Genomic DNA, 25784 nt, shown 5'->3' with positions numbered 1-25784 from the left:
TTCAGGTGGATCCCTCTGGCCCTGTAGGGTGAGGAAGGTGACAGGCAGGCCAGGCGGGAGTCTGTGAGACCAGCCCACGTGAGAGACAAAGGATATATCATTGCAGAGAAAGGCTAGGCAAGAGGGGCTTCCTGAGGTGTAATCCATACTGAAGGCTATTGTCTTTGATTTTCATCAGCAAGTGTTGTGGTATATGGATACCAACCACAAGAGGGCAGCAGAGAACCATCAGCTGGAATGGTTGCCCTTGGTCAAAATCAAGTGACCAGATTTGTCTGAAGTTAGAGATCAGGTCAAGCCCAGGTTAAGGATTTTAAAACCATTTCCTCGGTAAAAGGCAGGATTGCTTTGCACTTAAGGACGCAGGCTCTGGCGTGAAACTGCCGAGATTCATGTCCCAGCTCTGTCACCAGGGTTAGCTGCATGGCGTGTGACCTGTGCAGTCGCATGGGACCCTGCTCTCAGAAGAAAGACCCCATACTTGCTTTAATCCTCTGCTGTAGCTGTCTTGAAATTCTGAGTAATTTTTAACAAGGGTCCCACATTTTAATTTTGTACCAGGCCCTGCAAATTATGTAGCTTGTCCTTTCTGTCACTTACTAGTTGACTATACTTGTTTGGACAGAACAAGGGGATAGTGATTGGTTTAAAGTCAGGAAAGGAGTGCGTAAGGGTTGTATTCTTTCACCATACCTATTTAATCTGTATGCTGAACAAATAACACGAGAAGCTGGACTTTATGAAGAAGAACGGGGCATCAGGATTGGAGGAAGACTCATTAACAACCTGCGTTATGCAGATGACAGAAACTTGGTTGCTGAAAGCGAAGGGGACTTGAAGCACTTACTAATGGAGATCAAAGACCACAGCCTTCAGTATGGATTGCACCTCAACATAAAGAAAACAAAAATCCTCACAACTGGGCCAAGGAGCAACATCATGATAAACAGAGAAAAGATTGATGTTGTCAAGGATTTCATTTTACTTGGATCCACAATCAACAGCCATGGAAGCAGGAGCCAAGAAATCAAAAGACGCATCACATTGGGCAAATCTGCTGCAAAGGACCTCTTCAATGTGTTGAAGAGCAAAGATGTCACCCTGAAGACTATGGTGCGCCTGACCCAAGCCATGGTATTTTCAATCGCATCATATGCATGTGAAAGCTGGACAATGACTAAGGAAGACTGAAGAAGAGTTGACGCCTTTGAATTGTGGTGTTGGCGAGGAATATTGGATATACCATGGACTGCCAAAAGAACGAACAAGTCTGCCTTGGAAGAAGTGCGGCCAGAAAGCTTCTTAGAAGCAAGGATGGAGAGACTGCCTCTTACATACTTTGGACATGTTGTCAGGAGGGATGAGTCCCTGGAGAAGGACATCATGCTTGGCAGAGTACAGGGTCAGTGGAAAAGAGGAAGACCCTCAACGAGGTGGATTGACACAGTGGCTGCAACACTGAGCTCAAGCATAACAACGATTGTAGGGATGGCGGGGGACCCGGCAGTGTTTCGTTCTGTTGTGAACGTAAGTTTGAAAGTACAGAGAAAGCCAGAGCACAGGAGAAGGGACAGAGGAGAACGCGAGATAACAGTGAGCAGAAACCCTGAGTAAACCGACTGATAGGGTCTTGGCAGGAGCTGGGACTGCAGAGGCTGAGAGGACCTGAGTGCCAATAAAGGTGGATACCCAGCTTAGTGGATAGGGGACACCTATGCAGGAGAGTGGTGAAAAGCAGGAGGTTGACAAAAATGGCCCAGTTGCTGTAGCTCTCTTGGGCCCATTGCCCAGACAACATTCAGGCCTGCACAAGGACTGGCTGACTTTGCCTTTCCTCACACCTCCTCACATTGTTACCACAAGTCTCCAATCACCAAAGAAATTCTGGGTCTGGCCTCCCAGTAGTTTTACACTCTCACACTAGCATACACTTGGCCTTCCGCATGTCATCACAAATTGTAGATTCATGCTTCTCACTCACTGTATGGTGGCCCCGTCTGCCCCCTGGGTTCTGCCACAGGTGAGCCAGTGTTCACATCCCATCTCTCCTCCAAAGTGCCTGTCATCTGTCTTTAAGGCTGTTTGTTTGGATTTCAACCCCAGCTTTTTGGTGTGTTAAGGAAAAGTTATAATTTTGAGAAAAATCCAGTGTTTTCCTGCAGTTAGGGTAAGAATGACACTCCTTATAGCTTTCTGCCTCTGAGCAGAAGGCAAAACTAACCTCTAAGGCAGTTTTAGGATGATGCTTGAGGGACTTACTCCAAGGTGGTCACCACCCAGAAGTAGTTCAGGCTACAGATCAGCTGCTGGAGGAGGTAGCCTTGGGGAGGGCCTGGGAGAGTACCGTGCATATTGAAGGTGGCACAGGCCTGTGGAATGGTCAGTAAGGCCGTGCAGCAGTGCCACAGGGTCACCACGGCACCTCTCCCTCCCACCTCACTCCAGGGACACACTCAGTCTGTGTCACCTCCACCTCCATGGGTAGCTCCACACTGAAAAGAGGGGTGCTCTACTCGGACCATCCCAAATCCAGCTGTTGGAAGTTGTTGAGGACCCAGAGAGATGGTGCAGACCTAGGGCCCCCTCAGCAGCTCCCAGAACTCGGCCTGCTGCTTCCTGCTTGCCCAGAGGCCCAGCCATCCCCAGTAGACCATCTTCCTGCTCATGGTGCAGTCACTCTAAGGAAAAAACCCAAAACAAACCCATTGCCTTTGACTCCAACTCATGGGGACCTCATTTGTTACAGTGTAGGCCCAAGCTCTATAGGGTTTTCTTGACTGTAATATTTACGGAAGCAGATCACCACGCCATTCTTCTTTCTTCAGCAGCACTGCTGGGTGGGTTTGAACTGCCAACCTTTCAGTTAGTAGTCAAACACAAACCATTTGCACCATCCAGGGACCTCATTCTCTCTAAGGAGGAAAGTTTAATCTCCAGACCAAGACACAGACACTGGCTTCATCTCCAGAACATTTATTCCCCAAATTGAGGCAATCAGTACAAAATTCTCCATCCCACCAGACAATTCTTCAGCCTCCACAATAAGAAGCCTCTTTGAGCTATAAGTGCCTTCTGTAGAATGCCCATGTAGAGTACCCAGTTGGCCCTCTGTTCATAGCTCAATGTGCTCTGTCTGCGCTGGCTTCTCTGCTGCCTTCTTGGCCAGGACCTCAGTCCAGAAAGCCACCTCCTTGTCTTTCAGCTTCTGGGCTGCCTTAGTGGTGATGCCAATCTCCAAGTACCCTTCCTTCTGGTCATATGCTGGCCAATGGGGCAGCCCCTCTCCATTGGGGTCCCTGGGAACAGAATCAAATAGAAATTCCCAAAGTTACAGTGTGGTCTGAAGCAACCTTCTGAGACATGCAGGGATCCATTGACTTCATCTCTGCCAAGAGGCTCACTTGCCTCCAAGACAGGGAGCTCACCATCTCTGGAGGGAGCTTGTTCCCTTTTAAAAAGCTCCCATTGTTAGAGTACTTTGGTCATAGAGTCAAGAGCTTTACCACTTAAACTTCCCAAATAGGTATGCCCTGCAACCCCTGTCCCCGACTCTGCTCCTCTCTGCCACCAATCTCACCCATTCCGAGCAAAGTTGGCCCACAGTTTCATCACCATCTTGCTGAGTTTGACCTCCTCTTCTGTGCCACTCTCTGTGGAGAAGGGAAAAGAAAAAAAGCCTTTGATACTCAAAGTATGCTTCATGGACCACCAGCATCAGAATATTAGTTCTTATCCCAGACCTACTGATAGAAAATCTGCATTTTAACAAGATCCTGGGTAATTTGTGTGCACTTCAGGTTTGAGAATTACTGATCTGGGAGTCAGTGATGGGCCTCTAGTCAATCTGTGAGCTGGCTGCATTTATCTTTTTGTGCCCACATGACCCTCCTTCCCTTTCAGAATCACAATGTCACACCCCATAGCTTCCTTCACAGCAGCTTCAACTCCAAGACTGCTCTCCCTTGGGTATTTTCTCAATCTCCTTTACCCACCCCCATTTTGATAGTCTGAAAAAAACAGAGCTGAAATGGTCCTATGGGGTTATACAACCGGGAGATGCCCAGAGGCATTGGTGTGTCAGAGAGAACCAATAGGTGGGTCACAAGTTATCTGTAATACATAGTAGTTAGGTATTGTAGACATTGGTAAAGGATTTTCTTTAAAATATTGTGTTATTAAATAGATCAAATTTTAAAAGATGTGAGTTTTAGATAAATGTTAAAATAGATGGTAGATATATAGCAGATAGATAGATGGTAGAGAGATATATGCTAGATAATAGATGAGCAGACACGTAGAGAGACACACACACATAAGAAGTGATTCAAAGTTCACAACAAGTCTAGCCTTACTCTCACTCGCATTCTGTTATGCTCTTAGGAGTGGGAAATGTAGGGATGGCATTCTAGCCCTACAGGCGACCTACTACCTGTCTTTTTGATGCCACAGGTCCGGATTCTGAGAGTGACCACAGCTGAGAGCATGTGAATGCGCATCCCCCATCATGCATGTTAGAGCAGGAGAAAGGCTGGGAACTGCCCAATGTAGTTCAACCCTATTATGGTGAAATCAGGAAACTAAGGCCAGGAAAGAAGAAGGAAATTGCTCAAGGCCAACGAACTGAGACTTGAGCCTAGGTCTCCTAACTACAAGCTCATAGCCAGCAAAGAGCCATCACCTTTTAAAAACGGGGCCCCGAAGACCGAGAAGAGCTCGTCCCCGTGATCTCCTATCACCGTCTTGGGTTTCATCTCTGGTGAGAAGCTTGGGCGATACTGAAACTCGTACATGTAGGTGGGGCCTCCGGCATCTGAGAAAGCAAGAATCCATGCTCAGTTCATTTTACCAGATGTGCACCTGGATGATACCAAGGTCTCCAGGGGGCCCTGAGCGTTCAGGGAATTGGTCACACATCTGGGTACTGAGTACACAACACCAACAATATTAATAGTGGCTGAGCTCTGTGAGTGCCAACTGTGTGTTGGGAGCTGTGTGGCCCTGCAGGAAGCCCCTGGTTATCATCTCAGTTCAAAAATGGAGTTTCAGGCAAGCTCATTAACTCACTTAAGACTGCATAGTTGATTGAGGTGGGGCAGGAATTTGGGCCTAGTATTTGTTGAAAGAATGAATGAATGAATGTTGAAATTCCTACATCAATCCATTCAAAATGACTATCATTATAGGGCCCTAGGTCAATTCATATAAACCCCTTTGCCTACTGATGCCTTCATACACACAAAAATCTATATACATCCAGTGTACGCTATTGTATTTCATTGATAAAAGACTAGTTTTCATTCCTTTGGAGAATATCTACAGTCCAATAGATGTCTTCAATTTTCCCTAGTTTTGAACATTTCCACTGGTATAGAAATTTTACAACTTTTCCCCCTAAGCATAGTAAGAAATTTACAAAATGCAGAGAAATGAACAAAAGGATCACTTACAATCTCAGCACTCAAAGGAAGCCTTTTTTGGTATTTTAGCACATATGCCTTTAATATATATATAATTGAGATAATATCATATTTGCTATTTTGGAATATACTAGAATCATTTCTTCACACCATTAAATATCATCCATAAAAAGATTTAACAATATATGTCATACCAACACGAAGATTTGTCTCTGCGCTGTACAAATGGTTAATGTGCTCAGCTGCCAACTGAGAGGTTGGAGGTTCAAGTCTAACCAGAGGTACCTGAGAAGACAGGCCTGGGAATCTACTTCTGAAAAATCAGCCACTGAAAACCCTAGAGAGCACAGTTATACTCTGACACACATGCGGTTGCCATGAGTTACAGTCAGCTTGACGACAACTAGTAACCTGAAAACATGAGGACTCAGCACAATTCAATTAATCCTTCCCCTCACTTCCTCATCGTGCCCTTGGATTAAAAAAAAAGAAGTGTTGTTTGGAACAATCTGACCTTCTGTAGCTCTGAAATCTACTTGTTAAACAGGTGTTTCAAGGCCAAGCTGAATCTGCTGAAGGAGGTGGTTTAGCCTTGCCCCTGCCACTCAAAAGTTTTAGAAAAGAAACAGAACCCAGCCATAGAGGAAAGGCCTTTTGTGAACAAGAGAAGTTATTTTAAGCAGTATCTTGCCCAAAGGAAATTCTTTTTTTTTTTTTTAAAGTTACTGCGTAGGATATATAACACTCCTATGATTACAACACAGGTCTACAGAGGAAAACAGGGCACAGATTTGGGTGACAGCAATTAGAACAAAAGACGCGGAGACTGATAATCAAATATTTGCAAATTAAAACAGAGTGTGCTGTTCTCTCTCTCTCTCTCTTTTTTTTCTTTGGTTGGGGTAGGGCTTGTGAAATTGGCAATATTTTTTAATCTCAGTATCTCAAGTGCGCAAGAGAGTTAAGAAATCCACAGTCTTATACACTGAATAGCAATTTTGCAATAAGTATCAAGAGCTTTAAAACACTCTTACAGTTCTTGGCAAAGTTGTTCATGAAAGGAGAGACTGGAAGGAGGGAGTGGGCTGACACACTACGGGGAGAGTAAGTGGGAGTATGGAGTAAGGTGTATATAAGCTTATATGTTACAGACTGACTTGATTTGTAAATGTTCACTTAAAGCTCAATAAAAATTATTAAAAAAATAAACTCTTACAGTTCAGCCCAGTAATTTTGCTTCTAAAAAGCAGTCCTAAGAAAATTATTAGAGATGTGGTCAAAGATTTATGCACATAAGGATGAGTATAATGTTATTTGTGGCGTCAAAATAGGAGCAACCAGCCTAAGTAGCCAGTAAGAAGGGATGTTAAAGCCCGTTATAATGTATTCATTGCACGGAATCACATGCAACCAAAGATATATATGTTTTTCAATGGATTTTCAATGACATTGGGAAATGCCTGTAATAAACAAAAATGGTAACATTGATCTTTTAATTATAGGTAAGACATGAAACAATTATTAGGAAAACAAAAACCAAAAACATTGACAGCAAAGTCTCCAGGCAGAAGAACTATGAGTGATACCTCATTTCTTCTATATGCGTTCCTATATTTTCAAAACTTTTTACAATTCTAACAAATTAATTTTATATTCAGAAAAGTTCTTTTTATTTAAAGGTCTTTAATTAAGAAGACAGTGACATAAATATAGGAATGAAATGATAAAAAGCCCCTAAACTCAATGTCATGTAATATCCTGGGATGGATGAGACTAGCAGAAGATGCAGAAGGGGATACCACAGGTCAGACAACTTACAGGAGGCAAAACCAAACTTATGAAAAAAATAGATTTGATCCCAGGTGGCTCCCAGCTAAAGGGTTTCATCAGAACTCTAGTGAGGAAAAAAGGGTAGGTAATTAGCACCTGTACCTTATGGCTGTGAGGTGTGCTTGGACACAAAGTAGTTCAGTATTAAGTAGCCTATTCCATGCTACAGGTAGTTTTGATCATGCTTATAAAGTCCTGAATTGAAAAACCCTTCCAGCAGGGTTAGAGAAAGAGGGACCAAGGAAACATTTCTTAGCTTGCACATGAGGAGAACGAGTTAATGGAGTTTGTGGAAAAGGTGAAGTCCAGTAAGGACCTCAAAATGGCATCTAGGAGGAAACATCCATCTACTATCTAGGTGAGCTCCTCCATCGTTAACCTCACATCCCACCTACTCAGCTTTGGGGAAGGTGAGGTTGGAAGATCCCATGGAAGACCCTGCCCTGACCCTCAGCGTGTCACAGGCACAAGCTGGAATGGACAAAATCCTGCCACTGATCCTGACATCCTGCATCCTGCCTCCTCCTGCACATCACACTGCTCATTCCTTTTGGTTTTCTTGGTCTCTGACAACATCCCTGACACTATGCTTGGCTCCCAATCTTCCCCCGGCTCCATCAATTAACAAAGTAGTTTTCAGGTAGCTCTGACCAAGATGTACCTTCCAATATTTGCTCTCCAGCTCCCGTATCATCATGACTTCCGGTAAGGAACACCTGGAGCAGATGCTGTCCATACTCCCACCCATATCCTCCATTTCTGGACATGCCAGCCTGACACCTACCTCTAGCATCCATAACTATTTGCCTGGGGTCTTTGGCCACTGGAGACTACTCTGTCCCTTCATGCAACAGGTCAAAGTGCCAGGAAATTAAAAACCCATTGGGAACAGCCAATGGCTAGTGGGAGTTTGTAGTAAGTACCCAAGCTCCCTTGCTGAGATGGGATGACCCTAAGGCAAGTCCTCTTCTTGTTTCCCAGAGTTCCCAGTGCCAGTTGTCCACAGTGGATACTGCTGAACAATGCATCATTGATTGGCTTCCTTTCTTCTCCTTGGTCGCCTCCTCACATTCCTACTGGTGTTTTCTGGGATCACCTCTCACATAAACTACTAGCACTCAGATTCTTTTCTTAGAGTTGGCTTCTGGCAGAAACCAAAACAGAACAGTACCTCACTCCAGGTCAAATGGAATCGAACTTGAAGATTGGACTCTCGGCAGTTTCAACATATCTGTCTATGCAGGGGGGCGTGGGGGCTGGGAAGGACAGACAAAGGATCTGGAGGTGGACAGCATCCCCTCTCCTGTCCAGCCTCTGGCACTCACCCCTGTGACGACGTGCCACAATCACAGATGGAACACCAAATGCTGCATCTCCAAGCATGTCCAGGAACAGGTCTTTCTTTTTGACAGGGTCATCTGTCCCACCTAAGTACTTCTCAGTGATCACCGGAGTCAGTTCCTCAGGGATGGCCTGAATGGATCAAGAGTGAAAAGTGACCACCAGCTGCCCACCCCCAGGTGAGCCGAAGTGGCTTCTCCACCCAGTGAGGAAAACTTGCATTAATAGGACACCAATCAAGCCCTTTGCAGCTCTCATCCAGGGCAGCAAGGTGGGAAAGGCACGAAAATGGGGGCAGAACCCTCAGGTCTTAGTCTTTGATCTGCCATTTAAGTGCTATATGGTTTTGGGCAAGTTCCTTCCCTTTTGGGGCCTCAACCACTTCCCATGATTCACTGGACTCTTACAAAAAGGGGGTAGGACTTCCACAAGAGCGATGCAGCTGTCTTCTGGTCCAGTTTACCTTCAGAGACTGGATAGCCCAGAAACTGTTAAAAAAAAAAAAAAGGATTACACACCTGTGAGTCATTGAGAATTAATAGGATGAAACAACCAAGGAAACAAACACAGACCAAAGAGGCTCTTACTTTGCCATGCTCTGATGAGCATGGGCTTTGTTAAGTTGGACAAAATCAATGAATCAAATGGACTTATATTCAGGGACTCAAGGAGTATAGGAGGATGAAAAATGTTTTGCAGAAGCTGCCCCAATTCTTTGCAGCCTACTGTGACATTTATCAGGCTAGAATCCCCCCAGTGCTCAGTGAGTCAGAAGGGAAGGCTGAAGCCAGGTAGTGTTAAAGTAGAGGGCTGTGGAGCAGATGACACAGGCCTGCCTCAGATGTCTGAGGAAGCCCCGACTCCTGCCTTTAGGGCTTTGGTCCTTTAGGATAACCTCTGAAATCCCTCTGAGGGGAAAGTCCTTCTTCCCTTTTAGAAGTCAATTTTAACTCACAAGACAGCATGTTTCTCTGAATCTTTCCAATTAGATTACTAAGAGCATATGCAGAGACTTACAGAGAAAATATGAAAGCACCAAACCTGAGGTAGGGGGCCCTGGACCTGAGGCTTAGCTCTTCTTAACTCCCGAGCTCCATCCCCATTCCAGCCTTTGGTTTTCCCACATGAACCATTATTATCTCTACAGGCCCTCCCAGCATTGACGTTTCAGGGTTCATTGATTGGAAGGACACAGTGTTTGGGGGAGGGGTTGCCATGGGCAGCACCACCCATTTGACCATCTCAGAGAAGATTTTCATGGAAACATCAACTCATTCTGAAGGCAACCGGCACCCTCCACTCAAAGAGGGCCTTGGAGAATGAAGAGCTCATCCTAACTTGAGATGGTCGTGGGGTAGAGTCTAAGATGCGTCCACTTTCTCACTTTTGGAATAATCCAGCCAAATTCTTGCTTGTTGATTCCAACAATGTAGGGGACGGTGTTGAATTTCTTTTCTGCCATAATCTCTTCAGGTGTCTTTGGCAACAGCATCCCATCAACCACAATGGGCAGGAAGGGATAGCTCTGGAAGAGAACAGAGTAGTGAGGCCAGAGCTGGGCGGAGTCAGTGGTGGGGAGGGGGTGACCAACTTCAGCTTCTGTTAGGATGACATAATTGCTGCTGCCCAGAGTGGGTGCACGTGGTTGTGCTGTGTGGGCTATGTGCATTGCCTTGCTGAGGTTAAAACAAACAAACAAAGCTCAGGCACACTCCTCTTTTTCTCACACCTACATGCAGTCTGTCAGCAAATCCTGTATGCTATTCCTTCAAAAATATCCACACTCCCATCCCTTCTCACCACACTGCACTACTACTACCCTAGGTCAAGCCGCCATCTTGCCTTGCCTGAATTATGTACAGCAATGTAACAGCCTCCCATTGGGCTCACCTCATCTGCCCTTGTCCCTTCCCTACAGTTCATTTTCAACACAGCAGCCAAAGAGACCCTTTGTGAAATCTAAGGTTATGTTACCCCTCTGTTCAAAACCCTCCAATGGGTTCTCATCTTGATTTGAATCAAAATCTAAATGCTTTAAATGGCCACGCCCCCACCTCCCATTACCTCTTTATCCTGAAGCCTAGTCTATCCCCTCACTGATCCACTCAAGTTACACTGACCCTGTGCCCTGGGCCTTTGCGGAAGCTATTCCCTATGCCTTGAGCACTGTTCCTCCAGTTTTCCTGAGAACTGGCTTCCTCACCTCCTCCAGAACTTGGCTCAAATATCACCTTCTCACTGAGCCATTCCCTGATCCTTCTACTTAAAATTCAAACCACGGACATACACACTGGCAGGTTCTACCCCAATTTCTTGCTTTATTTTTCTCCATAACACTGACTTCCATCAAGCACATCACACACTTTGTTTATTGTAACCCCCCCAACCAGAATGTTAGGTTCTAAGAGAGTAGGGAATTTTGTCTTTTTTGGTCTGTTTCGGTGCTCTGGCCCCAGTTTCTAAATCAGATCCTGGCACATAGTAAGTGCTTATTAAATAATCAGTGAGAGACTGAATAAATCCAATTGATTCTTCAGGGCATCACTTCCCAGGGAGGGGGCAGAGAGGACAGGAGTGTAAGATGGTACAGAGGCAATGTCACCAGAAGCTAGTAACCTGTTGGAAGGTGGCAGATGAAGAGGGAGATGGGGAGGATGCGGCTAAAGTATCCAGCCTGTGTGGCTGGGAGGAGGGTGCACCCAGGACTGAGACCCTTGGCTCCCTCCCTGAGGCCCTGTAAAGAGTGCAGCTTGCACAGTCAACCAACCCTGGCCTCTCAGGAGAAGATTTGGGCTCCTCAGTGAAGGTTCCTGAAGAAACTCTTTATCCAGGTAACATCTCTGCCACCCCATGGAAGAAGATTCTAGCCCAGCCTCCACCCAAAGGGGCATTTTGGGGAGCAGGAAATATAAGCAAGAGAAGGTTAGACTGGGTCCATATGGCACAGAACTGATGACTGGGAGCACTGGACTGGGAGTCTGGGAAATGGGCTCCAGTCCTGCCTCTGGCCCTCCTGGCTGTGTTACCCAGGCCAGTCACTGCCCCTCTCTGGGCCTTGGTAATATAAACACAAGGAGTTACTGTGATTCCACAGAAAGGAGGATTCTTTCATCCACATTTCACTGGAGCTTAAAGTGCCAGGCTTGAAAGTTGTAGTTAAAATAACGAAGGCCCTTACCTCTCTGGGGTCTCCAAGTAAATCAAGACTGAGGAATTTCTGCGTAGACAAAGGCAGAGGCTGTGAATGAGAAGCCTTCCTGGGAAAGAAGCTGATCTTTTGTTAGCTCAGCCCTGGAGGTAATGGGCTGTCCTTCCAGGTGCCACCCTGGCTGGGCCGAGAGGAAGTGGGCCGGACCCTGGCTCCCCTGGTATAGGACGGGGGAGGGGACGGCAGGAACAAAGCAAGGACAACATCTGGGGTCCCCAATCTAGAGTCGCTGGACATCTCTTGTTTGTGCCACCCTGCCCTGCATCTATTTCCTCTTCTCTTGGAGACCAAAACCAAACCTGTTGCAGTCGAGTCATTTCTGACCCATACTCACCGTATAGGACAGAGTAAAACTGCCCTATAAGGTTTCCAAGGAGTGACTGATGGATTTGAACTGTTGACCTTTTGGTTAGCAGTTGTAGTTCTTAACAACTGTGCCACCAGGGTTGACTATCTAAAAAAAAAAAACAAAACTAGCACCCCAATTTTCCTTTGGGGACTTTCCTCTTCCCCACTCTCACCCCTTTGGTCAGAAATGTATGTTTGACCTGAGGTGCTCTGTCTCCCTGATCACAATGATTATTTCAGGAATGGTACTTGCTCATGTCATTTTACCCCAAAACTTTTGAGGAAATTATTGGGAAATGGTCATCTCTTTCCAGTAGGGTTTCTAAACTGGTAAAATGTACGTTTAGAGTGCCATCGTTTTCTTTAATCCCCCAGGGGACAAAACTGCCTCAGAGTGAAGCCAGCACTGAGCATAGGAAGCTGAGAGGTAGAGACATAAAAAAAAAACAAACGAAACCCACTGCCGTTGAGTCGATCCTGACTCACAGTGACCCTGTAGGACAGAGAAGAATTGTCCCATAAGTTCCCAAGAAGCGGTTAGTGGATTTGAACTGCAGTCCTTTTTGGTTAGCAGCCGAACTCTGAACCTCTGCACCTCCAGAGACAGAGAGACTCCCCGTAATATCATTTGAGCACCAGGATCCAGCTGTGTCTGAAACTACCTACTCTTTTCAGTTACCTGAAGATTCTGTTACAACACGTTCCTTTTTTTTTTTGGCTTGAGACACGTTGAGATGAGTTTTTTCACCTTGCACGAAAAATTCCTGACTCATACAAGCTCACTGAAACTCACTCTACCCCGGCCTCGCCACGGCTGTCCTTGGTGTGTGGTCATCAAAATTGCGCTGAATGTTACATTACACTGCAGCGAATATGCCTGACAAGTATGCAGGAAGTGACTCAGCAGCCAAGGGTGTGTGTGTGTGTATTGGGGATAGTGAATAATCATGGAAAGCGCTTCCAAATGATCACAGAAAGTCCCAAAAGGAGATTTTAGGACTCTTAGGTACTCTGGGTTTTCCCAAATTCACCAACTCTCCCCTTATAAGTAGGGTCCTTTGTGTCTCATAAAGAATTGTTAAAATATTTGCCTCTTTCCAGGCATCAGAAAATACTTGTGTGTTAATTCTTTGAACACTTTGGTCACCTTATTAGGGGTTGAGACACCAGGATCCAAGCCCAGAAACCACACTGGGCTCAACCCATGGGGATACATGCAGAGTCCAGTGCTCTATGCCTGCCCCTGGGAAACCCTGGAAGAATCCTCAGAAGGCCAGGGTCCAGACTGAGAGTCCCAAGGCTCAGGCTACTTCGGAGCTCACATTCACACCCTTCCCCCACAAAGGGAATAGCTTGGCTTTAAGTCCAGTATTCTATGAGGTGTGCGACCTGCTGTAGCTTCTCTGAGATGACAGATGCCATAGCCATCCACCAATCTGCAAATGCCACCTTCTATGTGAAGCATCCCTGCTGGTTAAAATGAAGGCTTCCTCCTTTGTACTCTCACCACAGTTAAAGATGGGTGTGTTTTTCCTTGGACAGTTCCTTGTCTGCATCATCGACTCTGACACCCCCCATAGAGTTAGCATGCATGGATAGATGAATGGATGCATACATGAATGGATGGGGTTGGTCAATAAATGGAGCATGGATGAGTTGAACAAATAACTGGATAGATGGACGGTAACTGGCGGACAGAGGAATCATTGGTTTTTGGAGTGAAGATATATGGTGGTTGGATGATGAATGGATGCTGGATGGATTGATAACAGATGGAAGTAATATTATTGATGGATTAGTGGATTGACTGATATTAGATTGGTGAAGCGATATTGATGGATTGGATAGATTTGTAGTTGAGTAGATAGATGGTAAAATGATAAATGGATAGATGGATGGGTGGATGGATGGCTACCCTAAAATCTCAGTTGAGGCAGGGTCTCAGGAAATCTAGAAAACTGGGCTACTACTGAGTTATAATTTAGGTAGTTTCTAAATTAACCCAGATAAATTGTGACAAACTTTGTTCTTAAAAACCTTGCCCGAAAAATTCAGGATGGTGGTTTCCTCTGAGAAGGAAGGGGCAGAAGGGAACTAGTAAGGGATGTCCAGGGATTTTTAGCCAAATCTGTAATGGTTAATTTCTTAAAAATATATCTGAAATCGAGGATGGCAAAATAACAAGTTTTGATAGAACTGGGGGATTACCACAGAATTCCTCATTAATATTATTTTACTTTTCTGACATTTGATATATTTCACAATAAAAAAGGATAGAAGAAATTACTTATTGAGATCCTTAGGCTAACGCTGCTCCTGAGAGAAAAGGAACTACCCAGGTAGATTTTTCAGGTAAAGGTGGCAGCTGAAATGATAAAGCCTGGGGCCAAGTTTAAAGGGTGGGACTTATGTGGCCACTAGAATGAATGCACCTACCATCTTCAGCGATGTCTCCAAGAGTTCCTCCTCTGTCTTCTGGCGCAGGCAGTGAACCATGACAGCAGAGGTGGTGGTTTTACACCCAGCCAAGATAGCAAATTTCTGTGGCGATAACAGGTTACAGCAGAATCCAAGAGTGATATCCCTTCCCTCAAACAATGTAGACAGAATGTTTTACCCCTACCCTATTTCTTAAGGTAGCATATGATAGTAGAAAAAAAACAGAAGGTGTGGGCCCTGGGTCCTAGTCTTGCCTCTATTACTAATTTGAATTGTGATTTGCGCCAATTACGCATTCTCTTTGTCGGTTACCTTAACCAGAACCAGTTGTCCTCAAGCCAATTACAACTCATGGCAACTCCATGTGTTTCAGAGTAAGACTGTGCTTCATAGGGTTTTCAATGGCTCTGATCTTTCAAAAGTAGATCACCAGGCCTTCTTCTGAGTGCTTAACCGTTTCCACCACCCGAGGGCTCCTCAGTTACCTTATGTCTGTTTAAAAGGGCATAATGATCTCAAAGCTGAATGTCTAAAGAGAGTCAGTGTGGAGTGGTGGTTAAGAGCACCAACTCTCAATAACATTGCCTGAATTCCTATTTCAGCTCTTCCACTTACATTTGACTTACATTTGACCTTGGGCAAGTCACTTAACTTCTCTGTTGTCAGTTTCTACAACTATGGTGGTGTTGTTGTTGTGTGCCATTCAGCTGATTCTGACACATAGTCGCCTTACGTGACAGAGTAGAACTGCTCTATAAGGTTTTTTAGGGTGTAATCTTTATGGGAGCTGATTGCCAGGTCTTTGTTGATGGAGTGGCTGGTGGGTTCAAAGTGACGACATTTCAGTTAGCAGCCAAGCACTTAACCTATGTGCCACGAAGGCTCCTCAGCTTCTCCACCCATAGATGGGGATAATGACTGGCCTATCTTAATACCTGAAAGGGCTTAGAAGGGCACCAACACATATTAAAACATGTGCAGAACTACGGGAGGTCCAGTTAAGATGACTCACATGAAGGCACTTCAGAAACTACAGAATATCATGTAACTCTGAGGCCTAAAGGAAAATAGCCTGGCATCTGTCCCAATGCATAGCAGAAGTTGCTTCAAAGTTAAACAAGACAATATGCAAATGAATGGATGTGGTGGTGTTCCAATAAAACTTTATTTATGGACACTGAAATTTGAATTTCATATAATTTTCACAGGTTGTGAAATACTGTTCTTCTTTTGATTTTTTTCAATTACTTAAAAATATAAAAATCATTCTTAGCTCATGGGTCATAAAAAATAAACAAACAATGGGCAAGATTCTAAGACAAGCTGAGGGGCTCAGATCACTGCTTGGAGAGCTAGTGACACAAGCCCAGGACCTTTTGCCCTCTTTAAAAGTAAAAAAAGGTAAAAAAAAGATTCCGCTGAAGGAGAGGCTTGCTTCAGCCTATCTTGGAGTTGGACTGGTCCATCCAGCACATCTTTGTCCCCAACTTGTCTGAGAATGGTTCCTTCTTCTGGGCCACAGAGCTCCCATAACAGCTCCTGAAAGCCACGCTCATATAAGTTGCCCACCCTCCTAACTACAATGAATGGGACCAAGAATAGGCATCCAAGCAAACCTGGGACAGAGAATTTCTTTTGTAAATGATCTGGAATTGGGGCTGAGCACTTCTAGTATGAAAATGATAAAAGCTCTAAAGCGGAAGAGAAAGCCTGACTACTTTCTGAAATCAAAAGGAAATTCTTAAAACTGAAGAGCAGGTGGAGTGGTCGTGCGAACTGGAAGCAAAATGTAACCAGAGGAGAAGAAGCAGTTGGATAGAAGGCAGACTCTATGATGGTGGGGCCATGGTGAGTGTGCACTGGCTCCTCAGAGCCTGGTACAGTGCCTGGTACATACTCAGCACTCAGTATGGATTTGTTGAATAAGTTAAATGGCACAGGGAGAAGTAGATGACAAAGAGAGAACTACAACACAGATAGCTGCATGTCCAAACCCAGGAATGTCAAGGATAGCCAACAACTACCAAAGCAGAAAGAGACAAGAATCTTCCCTTAGACTTGGCAGAGAACAGCTGGCCCTGCCAATGCCCTGAATTCAGACTTCTGGTCTCCAAAGCTGTCAGACAGTAAACGCATGTTCCTTAATATCACCTGTTTTTTTTTTGTGGCATGTTTTGTTAAGGCAGCACTAGCAAACTAATACCTTGAGTAAGGTGTCTTGTTGTCTGTCCTACTTAGCCGTTCTCGCTTCCATAATTCTTCGACAACGTAAGTTGAGTCCTTGGCAAGAAAGACCCCTGAGATTCCAGGAGACCAGGCAGGTTCAGGCAGATGTCCAAAGTGAGACCTACCTCAGCTGCTGACCTGCTTTCATTCTTGACTAAAACAATAGAGAGGGCCACGCCACTCTCAGAAATGGCCCGGTGGAAGAGGTTCTTGGCCAGAGGAGATAAAACCTGTGAGGGGAGTGAAGAGGAGGAGAGTTTATGCTCACAGGGAGGGGTCAATGACACATCTGTTCTTCCAGAGCTACTTCCATTCACAGCTCTGCTCTGGCACATTGCTCTGGGGACAACTCAAGGACTTCAGGAGCATGTAAGAGGACTCAGTGGACATAATAGCTCCTCATCTGCCCTGGGCTCTTCCCCTAGACTGACCCAGGGGCCTGGCTTCCACAAGACAAGCTTAGGGGGGTGGATCAGGAACACAGGGTGAGGGCTGGAATAGGAAGTGTATGGTACATCTTTATTATCAACAACCGAAAGTACTCTGAAGAACACCTTGGCATATCCCCAACAAACTTTAAATACACATTTCTTAGTTAGCATTTCCGTAACTCAGAATTTGTGTTAAGCTAAATGATCAAAGAGGCATAAAAAGTTGTATGAGGATATTTTTACCCAACATTGGAAATAACCCAAGTGTCCAATATTATGACATTGGTTAAGTAAATTAATTTGCATTATTACCATGAATGACTATGCAAACACAAAAACGATATTGTGGAAGAATATTTAATGCTGTTTTTGTGTGCCGTCAAGTTGATTCTGACTCATAACGATCCTATAGAACAGAATAGAATTGCCCCACAGGGTTTCCAAGGCTGTGATCTTTACCAAAGCAGATGACCACATCTTTCTCCCGCAGCACGGCTGGCGGGTTCGAACCACTGACCTTTCAGTTAGCAGCCAAGTGCTTAGCCACTGTGTCACCAGGGCCCCTTAAGAATAACATTATGGTGGAATATTTAATGCTAAGGGAGGTACTTATATTGACATGTTAAGGAAGGTTTTTTGACAGACACCAGTACCAGCTGCCACCAAGTCAGTTCTGACTCATGGAGATCCCACGTGTGTCAGAGCAGAACTGTCCTCTGTAGGGTTTTCAGTGGTTGATTTTTCAAAAGTAGATCACCAGTCCTTTCTTCTGAGGTAACTCTGAGTGGACTCACTCAAACTGTCAACCTTTCAGATAGCAATGAAGCACATTACCCGTTTGTGTACTCCAGGGACTCTTTCAGATAGATGGATAGATAGATGGACAGACAGAGTGATTAAATGAATCATGGAGAAAACACTAGAAAAATACATGTCAAAATGTTAATGTTGAGTATCCCTGGGTAGTGCAACTGTGGATGTCTTTTTTATTCTTTGGACTTACTTATACTTTTCCTTTTTCTCCACTTTAAAAATATAAAGATTTCCCTCACTGCATTCATCTATGAAGCCAATGCACATTTTAAAAACATGGTAATAGCACTGACCCTCTGCTCAACTGTCAAGCAGCTGGAAGGTTTCTCACAGCTCCCAGCACCTTCTGATCTGGTTTTCCACCTTAGCTTCTCTCAGTGTCTCCCCAGCCATATTCCCACACCAGCAGACACCTTGTGTCTTAGGGTGGGCTCTCTAGAGAAGCAAAACCAGTAAAGTGTATAAATATACATTCCAGAGAGATATATATCAAGGATATGGCTCACACCATGTAGAGGCTGGAATGTCCCAAGTCCGTGTGCCAAGATAGAGGCTTCTCCTGATTCACACAGCCACAGGGACTGGGAAATCCAAGATCAGCATTTCAGAGAGCAGGGCTCCTGCTCACAGTCTGCGAAGATCGATGAATCCCAAGATCGGCAGGCAAAACCACAGGTAAGCTGCTAGCTCAAGTCCCCAGAACATGAGGTCACATGAACAGGAGCCAGTGGCAGGATCCAGCATGGCCAAAAAGCCCCCAAGCCTTGCCAGAATGTCCACTTATATTCGATGCAGGCCACAGGCTCAAGGAAACTCCCTTTCAATTGTTTGGTTACTCACAGCAGATCCTATCATGGGGGTGACCACATATCACATCTCAACAGGGAAGTGGTCACAACATTATGCAGGTCCCAAAACATTGAGAATCATGGCCCAGCCAAGTTGACACACAATCTTAACATCACATTCAACCCCTTGTCACCATGACACCTGTACACATCTCCTTAAACCATACATAATCTATGAATAAAGACAATTATAAAGTCATATTTGCACCTAAGATAATACAATGAACACACATACACCCAAAAATGCACTGGCCCTGTTTACATCTTATATTTTATAAGTGAAGAAAACAAAAATATTTGATGCACATATACAAAGCACAAATACTCATAACAATTACAGTCCTCATTTCTGCAACTGGTCATGTGGCTGTAACTGATATTTAGAACTACCTTCTTCCATCACCCATCCTGTATTCCCTTGGCCTCAGCAAGTACCTTAGCTGGTTGTGCTTCTGTGCTTGGTGGAGTGACCCAAACCTTCATTCCTGAATGGTCTGGACTATTAGTAGTCATGTCAGAATTCAGTTGCTGTAGTTTTCCATTGACTTTAAAATCATAGGACATGGTAGTACCGACAGACACCCTAAGGGATCTCCTGCATTCCAGACATAACCCTTCTTTACCTCCATTACCTAATATCCACCCAATTTCCTCTTGGCAATCAAGATCAATTACACCAGCCAGTATGGTAACTTCTTTGCCTGTTGGACCAGAGTCATAAGGAGATCAAAGTGGCCAGGTGGCATTCTTAGCTTCCAGTTCAATGGAATCAAATGATGTGTCTCTAGGTGGAAGCATTCCTCCTTTTGGAACTAAGACCACTAGACCTGCAGAGAGCAAGGTCGGGGAACAGGAAGCAAAAATCTTGTGAATGGGTCACTAGGGTAATAGCGAGTGGTGTCATTCCCATTACTACCCCTTGATTCCTGGACCTATGAATCTGGCTATGGGAGAAACAGCACCATATATTGGATGCTGGTTTAGACCATATATAGCCTCCTGGAGAACACTGCCCCAACCTTGCAAGGTATTGCCACCTAGCTGGAACCATAATTGCATCTTTTGAAGGCCAATCCATCATTCTATCAAGGCAGCTGCTTCAAGGTGATGGGGAACATAGTAGGACCACTGAATTCCATGAGCACAGACCCACTGTCACACTTCTTTTGCTGTGAAGTGAGTCCCTTAATCCAAGGCAATGCTGTGTGGGATACCATGACAGTGGATAAGGCATTTTGAAGTCCATGGCTTGTAGTTTTGGCAGAAGCATTGTGTGCAGGGAAGGCAAATCCATATCCAGAGTAAGTGTCTATTTTAGTAAGAACAAAACACTACACTTTCTATAACTGAAGTGGTCCAATGTAATCAACGGCCACTAGGTTCCTGGATGATCACCTCAAGAGATGGCACTATCTGCCACTGATACTTAAGCACCATTGGATCAGGTGGGTCATATGGTCCAAGTGGCAGAGCAGCTTGCACAGCAGCCTGAACTTTTCGTAGAGCCTTCTTTGTTCTGGACCCCACTCAAAACTAGCAATTTTTCGAGTCACTTGGTATATAGGCCAGAGTAGCACACTCAGGTTAGGAATATGTTACCTCTGAAATCCAAAGAGGTCCACTAGATGTTGCGCCTCCTTTTTAGTTGTGGGAGGAGCCAGCTGCAATAACTTATCCTTCGCTTTAGAAGGAATACCTCGACGTGCTTCACACCACTGGACCCCTAGAAACTTCACTGAGGTGGAAAGTGCCTGAATCTTTGTGGGATTAATTTCCCACAATCTAGCATGCAAATGTTTTACCAGTAAGTCCAGAGTCTTTGACACTTCTTCCTTAATAGGTTGAATCAGCATACTGTCATCAATGTAATGGACCAGTGTGATGTTTTCTGGAAGGGAAAGGCACTCAAGGTCCCTTCAGACTAAATTATGACATAAGGCAGGAGAGGCAATGCAACCCTGAGGTAGGCAACTGAAGGTGTATTGCTGGCTTTGCCAGCTGAAGGCCAACTGCTTCTAATGGTCCCTCAAAAGCAAGTATGGAGAAAAAGGCATTAGCCAGATCAATAGCTGCATACCAGGTACCAGGAGATGCATTTATTTGCTCAAGCCATGAGAAAATTAATCTGGAGCAGCAGCTGCAATTGGAGTCACCACCTGGTTAGGTTTTCGATAATCCACTGTCATTCTCCAAGATCTATCTGTTTTTTGTACAGGCCAAATAAGTGAGTTGAATGGGGATGTGGTAGGGATCACCAGCTTTGCATCCTTCAAGTCCTTCATGGTGGCAGCAATCTCTGTAATCCCTCCAGAAATGCAGTATTGCTTTCAGTTTACTATTTTACTAGGTAAGGGCAGTTCTAATGGCTTCCACTTGGCTTTTCCCACCATTATAACCCTTACTCCATTTGTCAGGGATCCAATGTGGGGATTCAAGCAGTTGCCGAGTATATCTATTCCAATTATGCATTCTGGAACTTGGGAAATCACTATGGGATGGGTTCAGGGACACGCTGGACCTACTGTGAGATGGATGTGAGCCAAGACTCCATTAACAACCTGACTTCCACATGCCCCCACACCAACTGGTGGGCCACAGTGATGTTTTGGGTTTCCTGGAATTAGTGTCTATATCCAGTAATCCCCCAAAAGTCTGAATATTTTCTTTTCCCCAATGAACAGTCACTCTTGTAAAAGGTCATAGATCCCTTTGGAAGGCTGGGAGAGAGATTGCGAGTATAAATTTTTGGCAGTGTATTGGAGTGCTTCCTCAAGGGGACCTGGCCTCCCTTTCACTCAAGGGGTTGTGGGTCTTTAAACTCACACATGTCTGGGAATTGATTGAGGGACCCTGACTCTCTTTCGGGTGATGCAAGTTAGACTGGTGTTCACCTGACCTAGAATTCATCTGTTTATACAGGTCAAATAAATATTTAGTAGATTTCCTATCTATTTCACTCCTAGGAACACCATGACTAAGTAGTCAACATGATAAGTCCGTATAAGTCAGACTACTCTGACTGAATTCATTGTCCACTAGTATACCAAGGCAGGTGTGGTACTTCAAGCTGATTTATTGTAGGCCACCACATAATCCATGCTTCAGCAACCCAACCAAATAAACTATTAGATACTTTCCTAACTTCTTGAGTTGAAATATTGTGCTTAGTGGACCCATATCAATAAACTCAGACTGATCTATCTTTATGTTCCTTACACAATTATATTACACCCTTGTTACCCATTCCCACACATATTACCCAGGTTTCTGTTTGTACATATTAGAAAAGTCCAGCAGTTCTCTTGGACTGTAGCATACCTCCTCCTGGGTCACACTTCTTACTTCACCTTTTAAGGCTCACTGGGACTTAAGTCTAGTATATGTCCAGAAGCCAAAATTGGTGGTGGGAAGTGTTTTGAGGATATTCAGAATCATCTTGTAAAGCATGTGCCTCAGGCAATGCCCCAGGCAATGACTCAGATAACGGCTCTTTAGAGGCAGCTGAGCTAATATCATTAGATCGGGCTGGAGGGGCTAATGGTTTTACTGGGCAAGGCGGTTTAGCAGACAAACATGTAGTAATCTCCTCAGATGAGAGTGACAGGGCTGGTTCTGTTGCCGGGAGTGATTTGACAGAATTTAGGGGATCGATGTCTCCAGCTTGCTGATTATCTGCAGATATGTACCCATCCCAAGTTTCAGGATCCCATTGCTTCCCAATCACTGCCCTCACTTTAACTTTAGACACTTCTCAAGGTTGGCAGTTGAGCTGGTGTTGTAATTCAGCCATTCTTACAATAAGACTGTGGGTTTGGTTTTCATCAATATCAGCTCTGTTACTACAAGAAATAAGAGTTTCTTTCAAAACACAAGTGAAAACTTTCAGGTCGTTTATGCAGCACTTGAGCTCTGGACCTGATGCCCTGAGAGCATCTCTTTCACCAGTATGCCTAGTGAAAGTAGGACCAACCAACTAGCTTCCTTATACTTCTCATTCTGACTAAATTGTAGAAAGGTGTCACACACACAGTCACTCAGAGCCTCATCTTTCACTGATATCTGATCTATTTGGATTGCATATTTGGATTGCCACCTTATGCCGTGGATTAGTAGTGCCCTCTTTACTACTGGAAACAGAGTCATCAATATCTTTACAACTAACCAGACTTGAGAATCAATTTAAAACTCTTCCTTTCAATTTTGTTTCCCTAGACTCGCTCTCAGTACCAAACGTCTCAGGCTGGGTTCTCTAGAGAAACAAGACCAGTAAAGTGTATAAATATATATACAGAGATTTATGTCAAGGAAATGGCTCATGAGGTTGTAGAGGCTGGAGTGTCCCAAGTCCATGTGCCAAGATAGAGGCTTCTCCTAATTCATGTAGCCACAGGGGCTGGAGAACCCAAGATCGGCAGGTAAGAGGACAGGGCTCTTGCTCACTGGCTGCGAAGATCGATGAATCCTAAGATCAGCAGGCAAAACTACAGGTAAGCTGCTAGCTCATGTCCCAAGAACCAGAGGTCAGATGAACAGGAGCCAGCTACAGGATCCAGCATGAGCAAAAAGCACCCAAGCCTTGCCAGAATGTCCACTTATATTCCATGCAGGACACAGCTCAAGGAAACTCCCTTTCAGCTGATTGGCTACTCGCAGCAGATTCCATCATGGAGGTGATCATGTATCAAATCTCAATAGGGAAATGATCACAACATTATTCCACTGCCAAAACACTGAGAATCAGAGCCCAGCCAAGTTGACACACAATCTTAACCATCACAGCTTGTGTCTCCAGATTTTCTCTATGTCTCACAACCCTGGCCCATCCCACCCTGTTCCCTCTTCACATCCCTCGTCTCTCTTGCACACCTCCCCCAGGTTTCCTCCCCCAGCACACTTCCATCCCTCAGACCAGAGACAGCTGTCCACCCTTTCTGGCATGGTAAAGCCATCAGACCATCTCAGAGGAGGTTCCACCCTTTCTAGCTCTGCTTCCCCTTGATGTGTATGTGGATCTGTTTCAAGCCAAACCGTGAAACTCCACCTTACTCTTGTCCTCGCCTCCTCTTATGCCTAATTTATACCCGCCACTGCTTCCCAAGAAAAGTGAGGCAAGTCTTAACATTACAATGGTTAGGAAAGAGAGAAAGAGCTCGACCAGGCTAGACAAAGAGAATGTCATGGCTATAGGCTATATCTGGAGATTTACTCATATGGTCCCACTGTGCAAAGCTGAGCTTTAAGCTCCCTCGAGGCCGAGGAGAGTTTGCTTATTAGCTCTTTACCCTATGATGTTTGGCCTTGAGTAGGGTTAGCTCTGAATCCAGGCCTTAATAACAGGTGGCCTTGGCTCAACTGGCTGGTTTCCAAGGGACTCATGAGCATCACGGCTGGGTGTCAGGCCTGGTGCTGGGGTCACTTACAAGAACAGAGACACTTGCACCTCCTGCAGATTCTCCAAAGATGGTTACTGAGCCTGGGTTCCCTCCAAAGTTGGCAATGTTCTCCTGGACCCAGTGCAGTGCAGCCACTTGGTCCAAGAGACCCCAGTTCCCCGGGCTGTGCTCATCCCCGGTGCTGTGAGTGAGAGAAGAGGGTGGGGGTGGGGACAGAGATGTCACAGCAAAAGCTCTCAGAACTGTAGATGGGGTGGGGGGCTCCAGCTGGGCCTTCCAGTATAAGACTGGGCTTCCACATCCCTGACACAGGGGTCTTTAACCACCTTCCCCTTCTGTCACATCGTTCCGTTTGGGGCTCTACATTCATTCATTTGGCAAACATTTATTTGTCAACCCTTAACTGCTGTGCTGCATGTTAACTGTCATAACAGAGGAATGTACAAAGTACTGATCTGAATATTAAAGAGGAGGTAACATTTGGGTGGGTCTTGTAGGATGAACAGACACTTGGTAGGTATAGTAGGTGCTCCAGGCAGAGAGGACAGCATAGGTGGCTCCAAGGAATGAGAAGGTGAAGGGAGGAGGAACTTGAATGTCTTACTATGGAGCTTAGCAAAGGTCACCTTGGAGGCTGACCCCGTCAGAGCTAGGTCCCAGGGTGCAGATGGGAGAATCCAATCTCTTACCTGAAGAATCCCCAGATCCCCAGGCGATACTGAATGGTCACCACCACCACATCTTCATGGGCAGACAAGGCTAGCCCATCGTACATTGATGCGCCACCCATCATCAGACCACCTCCATGGATCCATACCATTACCTGGACAGGAGGAAGCAACCATGTTGGTTATAGGAAGCAGAACTAGAAGGAACCTCTAGAGGTTGTTTGGATTGGCCATCAACCTCTTGGTCACAAACAAAGGAGGCCATTGCCCAAAGCCCGCAGTCCCCAGCAAGGTTGGAGCCTTATCTCCGATTATCCCAATGAAGTTGAAGCCACCACCCCACTCAGTGTATCCTGGCTGCCCCCACTGTCCTCCCTAGCACATCAAATCTCACCTGAACTTCAAGGCTCCTCATGCTTTCAGTGGGAGCAGCACAGGCCAAGGGTGTCATGTTTTCCCCAACACTTTCATTGTCCTCATGCCTGGACCTCACAACCAGCTCAGCAAACACTGCATGGAGCAGCTTTTGTATTTCAGCTTTGCCTGACCTAGCTCTTCTGTGAGGAATGGAACTTCTCCCCCAGAGCAAATGATTATCCCAAGAGTAGCACATGTCCCTGATGATATCTCTTCCTAACATGCCTTGCCTCCTTCCCTCTGCATCCTCTGAATCCCCAAACCCCAGCAACCCTCCAAAGCCCAGCCCAAAATCAGCCTCTTCCAAGTTGAGACCCTGCCATGTGCCAGGGACTGTGCTAAGAATTGAGGATGAAAGTGGACATAACCATTCACAGCTCATGGTTCTTGAATTAAAAGAATTCA

General features: G+C 45.2%; 2 protein-coding genes across 2 annotated transcripts in view; both read right to left on the bottom strand.

Annotated features, from left to right (window-relative positions):
- Positions 1–2626: 2626 nt before the first annotated feature.
- LOC100674078 (liver carboxylesterase 1-like) lies at positions 2627–14640 on the bottom strand. Its single transcript, XM_064273515.1, has 8 exons — positions 14581–14640; positions 11767–11826; positions 9973–10113; positions 8996–9076; positions 8573–8720; positions 4679–4810; positions 3578–3650; positions 2627–3296 (listed from the first exon to the last, which is right to left on the bottom strand). The coding sequence occupies exons 1-8, from the start codon at positions 14638–14640 to the stop codon at positions 3113–3115; spliced, it is 879 nt and encodes a 292-aa protein (XP_064129585.1). The 3' UTR covers positions 2627–3112.
- A 2072-nt stretch (positions 14641–16712) lies between these two features.
- LOC135228375 (putative inactive carboxylesterase 4) overlaps positions 16713–25784 on the bottom strand; it is a 28798-nt gene continuing 19726 nt past the window's right edge. The window contains exons 4-6 of the mRNA XM_064274019.1: positions 24984–25117; positions 24322–24475; positions 16713–17039 (exon numbers count right to left, since the gene is read on the bottom strand). Of these exons, the coding sequence (XP_064130089.1) occupies positions 16818–17039; positions 24322–24475; positions 24984–25117 (510 nt within the window). The 3' untranslated portion in view covers positions 16713–16817. The remainder of the gene's footprint in view (positions 17040–24321; positions 24476–24983; positions 25118–25784) is intronic.

The sequence above is a fragment of the Loxodonta africana genome, chromosome 21 (genome assembly GCF_030014295.1).
Source record: "Loxodonta africana isolate mLoxAfr1 chromosome 21, mLoxAfr1.hap2, whole genome shotgun sequence".
Taxonomy (NCBI): domain Eukaryota; kingdom Metazoa; phylum Chordata; class Mammalia; order Proboscidea; family Elephantidae; genus Loxodonta; species Loxodonta africana.
Note: the sequence above shows the minus strand (reverse complement) of the source record. Positions and strands in the feature narration are given on the sequence as shown.